At 32.5% G+C, this 15661-nt stretch overlaps 2 protein-coding genes across 6 annotated transcripts in view; one reads left to right on the top strand and one right to left on the bottom strand.

Moving 5' to 3' along the window:
• LOC145323806 (uncharacterized) overlaps positions 1 to 15661 on the top strand; it is a 247976-nt gene that overhangs the window by 107453 nt on the left and 124862 nt on the right. The window lies entirely within an intron of this gene.
• On the bottom strand, positions 11053 to 13784 carry LOC145324329 (uncharacterized). Its single transcript, XM_080166944.1, has 3 exons — positions 13633 to 13784; positions 13052 to 13155; positions 11053 to 12485 (listed from the first exon to the last, which is right to left on the bottom strand). The coding sequence occupies exons 1-3, from the start codon at positions 13678 to 13680 to the stop codon at positions 11180 to 11182; spliced, it is 1458 nt and encodes a 485-aa protein (XP_080023070.1). The 5' UTR covers positions 13681 to 13784; the 3' UTR covers positions 11053 to 11179.

Raw genomic sequence — 15661 nt, 5'->3', positions numbered from 1 at the left:
ATTTTTAGGATTTAATTATAGAGATACCTTGTCTATAATATTAAACCTTGTCGTACTAGAAATCATAATTTCAAAAAGCAGATAAATAGGATAACTTAATCATACAAAAAGTTGTCATTAAAAGTTAAAAATGGACGCGCAATTGTTAAATCGGACCTAACTGTTATAGGAATCATCAGGAAATGTTCAAAGACGATAGGATAATTCTTACATGTTTTTATTAACGTAAAGACCTGTTACTAAATGATACACGGACCGAAACATATTATATAAAAGCTTCGCTTTTAACAAGAATCATAACATCCGTAAGTAGCGAAGCACAGCAACAATGAATCGACAAACATTAGAGTAAAACACTAGAGGGAGAAAGGGTTAAATAACTGTATCTCCCCATCACAACCGTCTTGTGCAACCTTCCTATTGGGTCGCTGAAAATTAACCAATGGTATCGCTTATATTAATACAGCAAGTAGCAGAGAATTATCTAGAAGCAGACGAAAGAGGTCCTTGAAATAGGAAGGGAGGAAATTGTCTGTATATACATCTATACTATAGATCTGTTGGACAACCGGACAAAGTGAGTTACAAATGTGTTCCAGTTGTTATAGATAAGTTAGATAACATACCAAGTTGCATAATGGTATGTACATGACAATTATCGGAGGAAAAGTTTAAACATAACACTTCTACAACATTAAAATAAAAGTTAGATGTATATTTCTCTATTATTACTCCCTAGTCTGTGTAGTGTGTAGGTAATTTTTTGATTTCTTCTATATCTATCTAAAGAAGGTATATTCTTAAAAATTAATAGGTAATTTAAATGTATATTTGTCTGTATAACACCTGGGAAGCCTAAGCTAGTCTCTTAAAAAAAATACTAGCGGTTACGCCCCCTAAAGGCCTCTAGGGGCACTTGAGAAGAGGGGAGTTGAATTCCAGAACCCATTTCTTTATTTTAGATATTAAAAGAAAAAGTAAAAAAAATTGGAGGGGGGGAAATTTTTCTAGGGGCGATTTCTCTTGAGAGGGTGTTAGTACCCTCCCTCCAAAATAGTTATAAACCTTCCTAAGACCTATAAAAAACTACTCTGTAAAGGAGTACCCTATTAGTTCAGTGGTTAGCGAGATCCTTTGGCTCAAACAGACAGATAAACAGATAGACATCCTGTTACTTTATTATAAGGATTCATTTCTAATAATACTTATCCTTCCTGATATGTCATTCAAATTAGTGCTGTGGTACTAAAGTCATTCTTTCTTAGCAGTATGACAGCATAATATCTGCCAATAAAGTGTCAATTCGGTCTAGTGATTATCTTTTGGTACAAACACACAGACATCTTGTTACTTTATTTCAAAGGATTTGTTTCAAAATTAGTACTGTGGTACTAAGTCATTCTTTCATAGCAGTTTAAAAACACAATATCTGTCCATAATAAGAATCAAATCGGTCCAGTGGTTATTTCATAGGATTTGTTTGAAAATTAGTGCTGTGTTACTAAAGTTATTCTTTCATAGAAGTTCGACAACATAATAGCAATAGTACAATATCTGTCTGGTGTATTTTTGGGTTAGGTTAGGTTAAGTAAGGGAGGGACAAGCCCCGTAGGTATAATACCCAGTTTGGTTTGGGCCGTTTAGGGTGAAAACACCATGCACTTAATTTTTTTCTTTAACTTTTAAATCGGGTATATTTGGGGGGGGGGGGTGGATGTTGGTTTTAGTAAGAATAAAACATAGCCGGCGTTTTTTGAGATGACCCTCTCAATGAATTTCTTTTTTACGGGGTCTATAGATCCCCCCTGCGTATTTCTCTATTGTTCTATCCCTGCTAAAAATAAAAATATGAGTTTAAATGCAGCTTATACCAAAAATCGAAATTAATTCGAAGAAAAATCTTCGAAACTTGCACATGAGCTGTTGTTCGGGGGCAACACATAGTAAAAATGACGACCTTTTTATCTGCCCCCCAAATATTATTTTAGATTTATTTCGATTGTTAGCTATACCTTATTCCTGGTTTAAATGTCTGAATTTCTGTCGCTCTTTCTACATTTTCTAGGGGAAAATACCTATGTATATATAAATAAAACAAGGATGACAACATCCATAAAAGCGAAGCACTGAAACGGTAGGACAAACGGACATTAACATTTGTATAGTGTCAGAACTGAATAATCCTTATAGTGAAGTAACAGGATGTTTGTCTGTCTGTGTGTCTGTACCGAAGGATCTCGCTAACCGCTGAACCGATCAGGTTCTCCTTAACAGGGTAGCTTCTCATAAGTCCCGGGAAGGTTTATAACTATTTTGGGGGAGGGTACCACCACCCTCCCAAGAGAAATGACAAAAAAATCGAAATTTTTTAAAATTTAGGGGAGACTTCAACGTCAAATAAGGTGGTACATAAAAAATTAACTTTAACAAACAAAAACATTTAAAGTGCCACTAGAGGCCTCTAGGGGCGTAGCCGCTAGTCATAATATAAATGTATAAGAGTCAAAGCAAAATTGTAAATAAATTTGTTGAAAAACTGCTTGATTCAGGATAGACATACTTACATTTTTAGGACTTAATTATAGAGTTGCTTCGCTTATTACATTATACTTTGTTGTCCCAGGAATCAAAATACCAAAAATCAGATCGATCGGATGATTAGATCACATAAAGATTTGTTGTTAAATGTGTAAATAATCAACATGTTTAAAATGGACCTACGGACATTTTGGTGATGATTATAGAGTTGCTACGCTTTCTAAATCGTACCATACTATTGAAGGAATCACCATGCAAAGTTTGAAATCAATAGGACAATTCTGACATGCCTAAATTAACGCAAAAAGCTATCCGTTACGGACGGACGTACGGACGGATGGACCGACCCTAATTATAGAAAAAGCATTCGCTTTTAACAAGGATGACAACAAATGCAAAAACGAACCAATGAATTTACTATGCTTATGAAATTATGCCCCATCTTTCTAGGAATCACAATTCAAGTTGATAAAACACTGATTAAAGAGTTACTACGCTTCCTATCTTTTGCAATATAGTAACAGGAATCTTCTTTAAAAGGTTTTAAATTCAAATGGTAATTTTAAGAGGATTTAATATACTATCAAGGGGTGTTTTTAAAATGTCTATTTGTAACTCTAGGCCTTTTGTACAATTAGGTCTTCAGTAATTTAGGCCATTGTAGGATTAGGTTTTTTTAAATTAGTTCTTTTGCAGGATTAGGTTTTTTTGTAGCATTTGTTCTTTTGTATCAACGTATGAAGGGTACCCTTACCGTCAGCCAGACAGACGGGTATACGTACAGACCCTAGTTATAGAGTAGCTGCGCTATTTTAAAATAGAAGGAAATGGGGTTACTAGATAATTAAACGTCATAATTTTATATCACACTTCATAACTTTACAAGTCAGGGATCTAAAGGGATAAGACAATGATAAATTAATGTACATCTACAATGATGATACACAAAATTAACCTTTTTGAATATTAAAATTATTGGTTGAAACATTTGGACACTCAAACCAACCAATTAAAATTCAATAAAGGTGTCAAGCTAACGAATAAAAAACGTTATTATAAAACTTTGGGGACTAGTGTAATAAACAGACCAATTGTCCCCTCCCTCCGTGTCTACAACTACAACTAGCGGATATGCTGGTAAATTGGGTTAGGATAGATAATTGTAGATAGATAGTCTGACTGGCTGAATATATATAGAGAGATAGATTAAAATAAATACAGAAAGATAGATAGATGGACGGGGGAAAAAACTTTAATATATTTTATTAGAATGATAGGAGAAAAGCGTAAAATAAAAAAGAATGGGTGTAAAATTTGTCTTTTGATTTTAAATAAAATATTTCCTTATTTGTATCAAAATATTAAGTGGCCGAATTTTATTAAGTCCTTTTTTGGTCATAGAAATCAAACGAGTTTTTTAGTCTGTAAGTTCAAATCCAAAGATGATGCTAGAATAAAGTATATCCAACAAGCATAATACATCTAAAATATTTGGGAAGCAGATAAAAAGATTATATATTCTACTATGTGTTGCTCCCCAACGACAGCTGAAAATCACGTATAGGTTTCGTGATATTTTTCCTTGATTAATTTCATTGTTTGTATACGCTACCATAAATCTACTATTCATCCTTTAGTCCGTACGGCCGACTGTTTGAATATTCTAACAGCTATTTTAATCAGGGAGTAAGGGAGGGGACAATGGGCAATTAATTCAATATAAGAGTTATCAAAGAAAGGGCATGAAATCCAGTTTAATCCAATAAATTTGTAAAATTATAAAGGGATTGTTAATTGAATAATAGATTTCCATAGCGTCATGTAAAGTGAAATCACAACTTGTTTTTGGTGAAATATATTGAGGTTTTTTGGTGTGATTTTTATATTAAAAGATTATTGGACCCGGCCAGCTGCTAGCAAGAATATGACTGCCCCTTTTTATTCTGTTTATTTCCCTTGCCCCTTGCCCCCACCTCCCTTCTCCCTTCTCCCCGTCTGCTACATTCCAAACTAACACAACGAGTGTTTATTTCCCTTGCCCCCACTTCCCTTATCCCTTCTCCCCGTCTGCAATATTCAAAACATACATAACGAGTAGCGGCATTTCATGCGCAAGTCCTCAAACTCAGTCATAAACTGCTAAATTCTTGCATTCCCTTTAAGCCAGTCCCCAAAGTCTGAGACTCCTAAAAATTGAATATTCGATCCATTGTCCCCTCCCTTACTCCCTGTATTTTAATACCAACGCTACTCTATAATTCACTTTGTCTGTCCGTCTGTGGGAAATGTGACTTTATCGGCTACTATTGAAGATAGATAGCTGAAATTTTCAGTAAAGATTAAAATGACATATGCGCATTAAGAGATATAAGTTTTCCGGAATTTTAATTTAGGGAGTAGATTTGAAATCTGCATCAAATTTTAAGGATTTTTTTTATAAAATTCGTTTTTTGTAAAATTCTTTATCTAAAAGCGGAAATACAAATTAAGTTAATTAATTTTGGCATCTGTGATTGGTGGATTTAAAAAATCTGCGCTCTGATTGGATGTCGTACATCATTCAACCAATTAGAGCGCAGGTAGTTTAAAATCCACCTATCCTATTGGTCAAAATTAATTAACTTAAAATGTATTTTCGCTTTTAGATAAAGAATTTTACAAAAAACGAATTTTATAAAAAAATCCTTAAAATTTGATGCAGATTTCAAATCTACTCCCTAAATTAAAATTCCGGAAAACTTATATCTCTTAATGCGCATCTAGTCTTTCGGTCTGTCTGTCGGTCATATTTTGAAAGACATAAACCTTATTTTTTTTAAAGGTTTGTGATTTGCTTTAAGCTTTTGCATATTCTCTCTCCTTTTTTTCTTTGTTATGGCAAATAAACACCTGCTCTATAACTCACTTAGTCCGTTTGTCAATTTCATGATTTTTGTGCTTCGCTACTTATGGATATTTGTTTCATTTGATATTTCAGTGTTTTAAAAGCCTTGCCACATATGGATGTAAAATTCTTGTTTATAATCTAATGGAATAGTTTTTTTTATTTTTGATATAACGTTTTTAAGGTCAATCTAAAGTCAATTCTTTACAGAAATTTTTTAAAGAAATTTGTCAGGTGCGAAGAATCTCTATAAGTAGCATCTTCCCTCACTGATTTTATGTCTGATTTTCAAACAAGATTTCTGGTGATTTCCTACAAAGTGCCCCTCAAGCACTAAAACCTTGACCCCCTTATCGATTGAAAATAAAGAGGGGGAAAGGGAGTAGTTTTTATCCTATGCAAAGCCCCTACGGGGGGGGGGATGGGATACCAAGTACCCAATATAACCTAACCTAACCTTACCTAAAGTAAAAAACAAACAATAAAAATCTACTGTCCATTATTTATCATAAAAATATTATCCTATCCTCTATGCTGTATTTATGCAGAATCTATGTCCAATAAAATCTAGTTAACGGATATTCTAAAGCGGCGAAGCAACTCAACAACTAAGGCATGTTTAGCCATCAGATATGGTCACAAAAAAATGTAACATTTTATATAAAGACTTAGGGGCGAAGCCACTATTGTATGCAAATTTACAAGAGAAATCAGGGACTAAGGAGATAATTTATGTACATCCCCAAAATGATTACCCCATCTGTATTTTAAAATTGTTTAATTTGAATGCTTCTAGTTAAAACCAACAATATAAGATTTAAAAAGTACCCGAAGTTTTTCGAGACAACGTATGAAAGAACGTGGCTATAAACTTTGGATACCAACCTTGAAAAGAAACCCATTCATAATTTATGCGTCACTAAGGCTGGTTTCTAAGACGTTTTGGGAATCTTTTATCACAGAACAAGTTTATATGTACCAGCAGATAAGCCTCTTGGGGAAGGGAAGTCCACCCCCCTTTAAATTGTGATTTAAAACGAAAGTAAAAAAATGTGGGGGCTGGGTTATATTTTTCTTGGGGACCAATTTTCTTGGGAGGGTGATGGTACCATCCCCTAAAATGTTAAGCTACTCTGTAAAGGAGAACCATATCAGTTCAGCGGTTAGCAAGATCCTTTGGCAGGTTGACACAGATCCTATTGCTTTTAAATAAGGATTGTTTACAATATAATTGAACTGTGTCTAACTGCCATTGTGATGTATTAATTATAAGAAAGATAAAATTTTTAAAGCACTGTTATAGCCTTGTATGTACGATTTGATACATAACTATTTTCGTCCTAGCTGGGTTACTTATGGACATAATTATCTTGTTATCTTAGTATCTAAAGGGATAAGACAATGGCCAATAAATCAATGAATTGATGTACATGCCCATTTATGAAACACAAAACGTACATTAAAATTAGTGGTGGAAGAAAAGTTTTAAAACTCAACTTAATGAATCAAAAATTAAAATTCATTACAGTCCCCAAAGTTGTTAACCATCGAATAAGAAAACGTTATGATAAAACTTTGGGGACTAGTGTAATACACAGCCCATTGTCCCCTCTCCCTTTGATTTGAAGGTCAAATTTTGTATGAATGCGCAAGAAAACAAATGAATGAACGAATGAAGGGAAAAAACAAGGATGGCGATTTCCAATGTCACTTAAATAGTAAAGCTTTTCTTTGATATTGGTGTTTGTATGTTAGAACCGATTAATATAATAATAAAAATAGTGTCATTGTATTTAATCAATTTGTATTAATTATAATGTATGATAAATTGCTTGAAAAAATATTTTTATTACTGAAACTAAATTTGGAAAGTCTTGAACGAAAGGTTTATATTTCAAGTTAGTGATATAATCCTTAAATAAAAGTAACTGTAAATCTGTATCGAGGGATCTTGCTAACTATTGAACCGATACAGGTCTCCATTACAGAGTAGCTTTTAATAGATCCTGGGAGGGTATATAGATATTTCTGAAGAAGGAATCACGAACCCCTTAAGCACCCCAAAAAATCCCCCATTTTTTTTTACTTTTTCTTTTTGAAACCAAAATATATAAAAAAAATTAGGGGGGGGGGTCGCATTCAACCCCACACCGCCTCAAGTGCCCCTAGAGTCAAAGCTGCTACTCCAACAGCAAACTGTAGTAGGTTTTTTTTTCTCTTTGAGTTATCCTTTCCGAGGAACCTTCACATTGGTCCTAGTATGGTTTTAGGCTGTTTTCATCTAAGTCTTAACCCTCACAGAACAGATCCTCTAAATGCTAAGGACGCAACCGTTACTATAGATCACAAAGAATTCGAAAAATTTATAGAGGTGCTACGCTCCCCAAATAAAAAAAAACCCTGCGTGTCGAGAATAGGCCAACCTTATACGAAATGGTATTGTGAAAGGTTTATTAATAAACACACATTCATTACTAGGACATGTTTTCTCATAAAAAAGTAGCAGGTTGTCTGTCCTTTATGTGGCCTTACTGCTTGACTGATATTTGACCCCCCCCCCCTGACAAAAAATAACCAGTACCCATCCCCCTAAATTGATAACCCCTCTCCCCCTTTTGATATTCCCCTAGAATTATCCTTAGGGTACCATATTTGTATATCCTCATGCCCTAATTCATATCCCCATGTAAGCCTAAGGGAGTTTATATCTAAGTAGAGTATTCATGAATTCCTGTGCACGCGACTGTTTCAATGAATGCTAAATAATAATATATATAGGATGCACTTTACGGAAGAAAAATTCATTTGGTGCGCCAATTCTTTGTAATTCATTCTGTTTCAGGGATCTTAAGGGATAAGACAATGGACAATTAATTAATATACATCCCCCATAATGATAATCAAAATAGCCACTTCTGTAGCTTAATTATTATTGGTTGAAAAGTTTTGACTCTGGTAGTCTGAACCAACCATTCAAGATTCAAAAATTGTTTTGTAAATTTGTAATTTGTAAATACCGCCTCCAAAATGGTTGGGGGTGCCAGGGTAGGAGTAAATTTTAAATGGGGGGGTTAAAATGAAAAAAAATCGTTGGGGGGGGGGGTAATTACCCCCCCCCCCCCTTGGACGTATATGCTCATGCTGTAATATAAAGCTATTCCATGTTGGTTAGTTTTGGGAATGGGTTCGAATCCCTACTTGTGTTAATACATTAAGGCACTCTCTGTTAGGAACTCAATGCAGTTAGTTTGGCTGTTTTGGGGCTGTTTGAACGCCCAATTGTCCGAATACATATAATAGTATAAAAAGTTTTGTAAAAAAAAAAGTTAGAAATCAGCATGTTTTAAATGGGTTTTAAATGAGTTGCTTTTCTTTTTAACATACTATTATATAAGCAAAACATACATACCTATATTGCACGTCGAAATAAAACATTGCATAATTTTAAAGATTTTTATTTAAGAAATTAATAATACAGTAAAAAAAATCGTATATAATATTGGAAATAAATACAAAAGAGAGAGGGGATTAAATCAATTATAATTAGTTATCCAATAATGCTTCAATTTTATGGGCTTTTTGTTAATTTCTGTTTCAATCCCTAGTCAGAGCTGATAAAAATAGTTTTTAAAAGCTAAATGAGAAACGCAACCCTACCCCTTTCCAAATTTATTACACTTAAATGGCCAACATGAAAATAACAAAATATACCTATAAAACATAATAAATGCAATAACCTAAAGCATAGGCGTCCAAGGGGGGGGGTAATGGGCCATTTGGCACCCCCAAACGATTTTGGGGGTGCCGTAGGCACCCCCAAAATTTTGTGAACAATACCCCCCCCAAAAATAATTTACCCCCCCCAAACCATTTTGGGGGGGTAATTACCCCCCCCAAAATAAATGTTCTTTAAAAAAATTTTTTGGGGGGGTATTTACCCCCCCCAAATTGAATGTTCTTTAAAAAAAAATTTTACTGTCCAACCAGTTAAAACTTAATAGTTTGATCATGTTTTATTTGCTTGGGCCTTTATAAGGGCTAAAACCATCCCGGGGATCTATGATGTAATTGTAAAGCACTGAAGATTCCATAAAATAGATACCTAACTAAATTAAATATTTCATTAAATAATGAAAAAGAATTTCTATAGGCGATTTCTTTTGGGAGAATGTCAGGGTGTCTCAAAACTAGTTATAAAACTTACCAGGACCTATAAGACGCTTTACTTTAAAGTAAAATCATATTGGTTCATTGGTTAGTGAGTTAATTATTGTATTTTTATGTTCTAAAGAATGAGATACTACTATATATTTGAATAGTAGTGGCGCCCTTAGCATCTAAGAACTCGTGTTTTCTAAAGGGTAAAAAGGGAGGAGAAAAATAGCCTAAAACCACTCAAAGGATTGACCTATAATAGTGTGGAACCATCATGGGATCTATGTGAAGCTTTCCTAAAAAGGAGAACTCAGTATTAAAAGTAATGAAATCTGAAGCTATAGTCAAATAAACCTTACTTACTACTTTATGTTATAGGATAGTACTTATTAACTTAATAGATTAGGTAGGTGCTTTTTTTACATAATTAAATTACCCCCCCCAAAAATTTTACCCCCGGGGTAAATTAGTTTGGGGGGGGTAATTACCCCCCCCAACAGATTTGGGGGGAGTATTTACCCCCCCAAACAGACTTTAGGGGGGGTAATTACCCCCCCCAATCAAATTTTACCCCCGGGGTAAAAATTTTGGGGGGGGTAAAAAAAAATTTCGGCGCGCTTCGCGCGCCATTTTACCCCCCCCAAACACGAATTACCCCCCCCCCTAAAATTTTTTACCCCCCCCAAAAAAAAAAGCTTGGACGCCCCTGACCTAAAGTGTTAGTGATAATGTAATGCAGAATATAAATGTCAACTTTTAGAGTTACATTTACTTAATATATCATAGTACTCTTTTTACTAAAATATAAGATAAATCATATATACAAAAACAATTTTGTCCATATAAAGCACAGAAATAACAAGCAGATAAACTTTTTAAAAAGAATACCTACCTAGGTAAAATATATTGTTTAAATGAAATTAAGTTAACAATTAGCATCAAGTGTGAATAATGAAGGATTGGATAAAAGACTGTGTTGTAGTTGTAATGACGCTGAAAGTAACAATCCCCTTTTTATAACCATTAAAGCAAAATGTGTTATCTAATTGCTTAGTTTTCTCATTTGACTCTATTGGATAGTAGATACTGAGAAATTTAGTTATGATTTATGCTCTCCATTGTAATATGTTGATTGTTAATCCTCTAAAATAATTTCCAAAAGTTGTTTTTGTATCTTTTTTCCCTAAAAAGTGACTTTTTGTGATAAGAAAATTTGTCCATTTCTTTTCAGAAATTTAATCAAACAACATTTCATTTTTGGAAAAGATTTTTGCGGAAAAAATGCCTGGGAAATTTTGTCTATTTCTTATCCCAAATGAAACTAAATGCCACATAACATTTTGTACTTTTTGCTGCACCAAACCATTCCCATGTGCTCGTTGTACATGTGTATTGACAGTACATTGTTTACTAATTCTAATTCATTCAATTTGTTATTGCAATTTAGTATCAATTAGTTCTTTGAGCTGAATAGTTCTAATTGTGAAACATTGTTATGTGTAATTCAGTTCTTCTTTTTAATTTAAATCAAAATAATCCTTTTGAATTTAGTTTCAAGTTTAAATTAAATTTTTTTGTTTCTTTCAATTAAGCAAATTAAATTTAATGCAATCTTTTAGTTTTTCTTAACAAAAAGTTATTTTTTAAATTTTTTGTTAAATTATTAAAGAATATTTTTATTTTCTTAGCCATGTTTAAGTTTGTTTGTAAAGCAAAAGCTTCTGTCTTCAGATTGTTTAATTCTTCTCTAGATTTTCTTATATAAGTTAGTTTTTCAGCATCAAAGGACCAGAATTCTTCTATATTTCTGCCAAAGGCTTTGATAAACTTGAAAACCTTAATTTCAGTGGTAGCATCACCACAACAAAGATAAAGTCGGTTCAGCCTTGGCATCTCAACAACTGGTAGGGAAGGTTTTCTAAAGTCAAATATACGCAGTCTTATCTCACATAAGGTATCCTTGTTACACTTGATCAAGGATAGAGCAACATCACCAGGTATACATAATAATTTGAGGTAGTGAAGATTTGGTATCTTTATATCTCCAATATCACTATTTCTAAAGTTAAACAAATTCAACTTAGTAATTGTACCTTTGTTACACTTGATCAAGGATAGAGCAACATCACCAGGTACATATAATAATTCAAGATTTGATAGATTTGGTATCTTTATACCTTCAATATCACTATTTGTAAAGTTAACATTATCCACTTTCAACTGAGTAATTGTATTCTTGTGACACTTGATCAATGCTAACGCAGGTTCAACAGATGTTCCACTCCCTGATGATTCCAGGTGTTGTAGATTTGGAAATATTAGATTATCTAATTGGTCAATGTCTAGTCTGATATTACATAGTGACAAATAAGTAATGTTTTCTTTGATAACTGCATTTACAAATGTGTTCACAATGTTATTACCAACAGTATCAAGTGTTAAAGATTTCAGTTTAGATAGATGAGCCACTTGCAGTACAGTATTTTTTTGTATCTTTAAATCCATAATACCAAGATGTTCCAGCTTGTCACCATACCTGGCCAAGATTGCCTCACACATATTTTTATCTAAACCCTCATCAACACAACAAAAAAGAATGTCTAGCCTTTTAATATTTGTGAATTCTAGATGAGGCTCCAACAATATTTCTGGATCATCCCGATTCAGTGAAATCCGTAGTGAGACTAAATTCTCCTTAAAGCTTGTTAATATTTCCTTTATTTGGGTAGGATATACTGAATATGTATCTAACTTTAGATCCAACCTGACTTCTGGCCCAAATGATCTTTTAACAGCATTTGAAAGAACTTCAGATATTTGAGAATAATTACTTTCATCAACATAGATTGTATAGGTTCCAAACAAAGATTTTAGTTTCTTAGATACAGTGGAAACCACAATGAAACACCTAAATATGATATGAGTAAAACACTAATATTAACTTATTTATCAAAAAAATTAAAATCTAATAAAAGTTATGCAACATTCCACACTTATATATCTTTTTGGACTTATTTTAAAAATCATATTAACATACACATTTTACTTCTATGACATCCAATTACTGCATAGACTGACTGAAAAGACTTTTTTGTATCCCATCAAAACCCTACAATATCATAAACGACAAAAAGCTTTGAGATCTTTAGATTCAGACAAGAAAAATCTTACTGCTTTATATTATAGGATAGATATTCAATGAATTACTGTTTGGAAAGACTATTAATTATTAGACAAAAATAATGTAAACAGACACAAATACATCCTCCTACTTTAGAAGATACAATTCCAATTACTTCACAGAAGGACTTGATATTTTAATAATAAGTAATAAAATAAGTAAAATGGACAAAGCTAAGTAGAAATACCCCCTCATCTGTGTTTTTATAACACAGAAAAGTATCCAAAATTTTAAAAGTAAAAAGATAGGCAAAGCTTTTCAGTGATGCTTTGGATTAAAATATTAAATCATACCATTTAGAGACACATCTCATTTCCTTCTGATCAGCCGTAGAACAATAACTCATAATTTTGCCAATGATCTCTGGAGGCAAGTCCTGGAATCCTTTGGCAACAGCCTAGAAATATACAAATATTTTAATTCAAGAAAGTAAAGGTACCTATTGTGTCTAATAAAACTCAAAACTCATATAATTTATGTGCTGTGCACTGTTAGCTCATTGTTTATTATTGACTATTCCATATTATTTATAAACCAGATTATACCTTAGCTCCCCCAACCCTTCTATTAACCTTACTTCCCATTCATTAAAACTGCGCCTAAATCAATAAATTTATTACAAATACTTTTGTTCTCTGATAAAATGTTGCTTTCCCTCAGAGTACCTGTTGAGCAATAAACCCATGCCCCTACATAAATTGAAAAAGATTAAAATTAAGAGGGTGAGTGACATTTTTTTACCAAATCGCTCCAGGTTACCCATAACCCTGAGTTGCAATGACCCAACCCTGCAGGAAAACCTTTACCAAATATAACCTAATTTTTAATTCAAAATAGTTCTTGATTATGGATACCTAATGAAATATTGTTTTACCTCAGCCAGCTTCTTTTTATTTTCAGATGCATTTTTATCACCAGACATTTTGAATATCTGAAATATAATTTAGAAATGTTTACAAATTTTTAAATGTCTTTATTTTTATTCTTCAAAAAATATCAACCTTAAAACTAAAATTAACAAAGTAATTGAATATAATATTTTTTTACAACAAATCTTTTCTATAATAAGGGTCAGTCTGTTAGTTTGGAGAGTTCTGTCTGGAGAGCTTTTTTTGTTAATTTAGGCATGTTGGAATTGTCCCATCGAATTCTAACTTGGCTGAATGTCCATTTTATAATTAACCACAAAGTCAAAAACAAGATTGATAAATAACATTTGGACATCTATTATATAGTAGCTGCTTTTAAGAGGACATTTTTTCATATTTGATTCATAAATATTTGAATTGAAATTACACCTGTTTAAAAATTTTCTTATAAAAGTAGAAAAAAATAAATGCATTTGTTGTGTAAAATACATATAAAAAATATAAAATACGTAGGTATACTAAATGTTTAGAAGGTGAAACAAAGAAGCATAATTAATTTTAAGGATACAACTACTATCTTGGAAGATAATTAAAACTGTAGTCAATTTCATCTTCTGATAATAATTACAAGTGAAATCAATTTAAGTAGAATAACCTTTAATTGGATTATTGTAAAGCAAAAGCTTTAAGCTTTAGATTGTTTAGCTCTTCTCTAGATGTTCTAATATAAGTTTGTTTGTTTGAATCATAGGACCAGAAATCTTCTATATTTCCACCAAAGGCTTTGATAATCTTGATCAATTTAAGTTTAGAGGTATCACCAAAAACCTGCAGATAAAGACGTTTCAGTCTTGGCATCTTAACAACTGGGAGGGAAGTATTTCCAAATTCATAGATGTTTAATCTTATCTCATATAAGCTTTCCTTGTTATTCTTGATCAAGGATAGAGCATTATCAACAGATATGTATGATATTTCAAGGTTTGATAGATTTGGTATCTTTATATCTCCAATATCACTAGGCATAAAATTAACATTATTCACCTTCAACTTTGTAATTGTATCCTTGTTACACTTGATCAAGGATATAGCAATATTACTAGATATTTTCCAAAATCCAAGACTTTGCAGATTTGGTATCATTACATATCCATTATCACTTTGTCTAAAGTTAACATTATGCACCTTCAAATTTGTAACTGTATCCTTGTTACACTTGATCAAGGATAGAGCAACATCACCAGGTATACCACATAAAATTAGGTATTGTAGATTTGGTATCTTTATATCTCCAATATCACTATTTCTAAAGTAAACATTATGCACCTTCAAATTTGTAATTGAATCCTTGTTACACTTGATCAAGGATAGAGCAACATCGCCAGGTATACCACATAAAATTAGGTATTGTAGATTTAGTATCTTTATATCTCCAATATCACTTTGTGTAAAGTTAACATCACTCAACTTTAACTTTGTAATTGAATCCTTGTTACACTTGATCAATTCTAAAGCAGATTCACCAGATGTATTCATTAATTCTAGATGTTGTAACTTTGAAATACTGTTTTCTTTGTTAACTGCATTCAAAAATGTGTGCACAATGTAATTATCAACATCATTAAGTGCTATAGATTTTAGTTTAGATAGATGAGGCAATTGAAGTGCAGTTTTATTGGGTACCTTTAAAAACTTGACACCAAGATGTTCCAGCTTGTCACCATATCTGGCCAAGATTCCCTCATGTATATTCTTATGTAAACCATAATCAACACCATGAAAAGATATATCTAGCTTTTGAATATTTGTGAATTCTAGATGAGGCTGCAACAATATTTCTGGATCATTCATAAGTAGAATATTCAGTGAGACTATATTCTTCTTATAACTTGTTAATATTTCTCTCATTTGTTCAGAAGATAATGCTCTATTGAAAGATTTATTTAACTGTAGATCCAACCTGACTTCTGGCCCAAATGATCTCTTAATGGCATTTGAAAGAACTTCAGATATTTGAGAATAATTACTTTCATT

The sequence above is a fragment of the Acartia tonsa genome, chromosome 7 (genome assembly GCF_053477335.1).
Source record: "Acartia tonsa isolate MP-2025a chromosome 7, ASM5347733v1, whole genome shotgun sequence".
Lineage (NCBI taxonomy): Eukaryota > Metazoa > Arthropoda > Copepoda > Calanoida > Acartiidae > Acartia > Acartia tonsa.
Note: the sequence above shows the minus strand (reverse complement) of the source record. Positions and strands in the feature narration are given on the sequence as shown.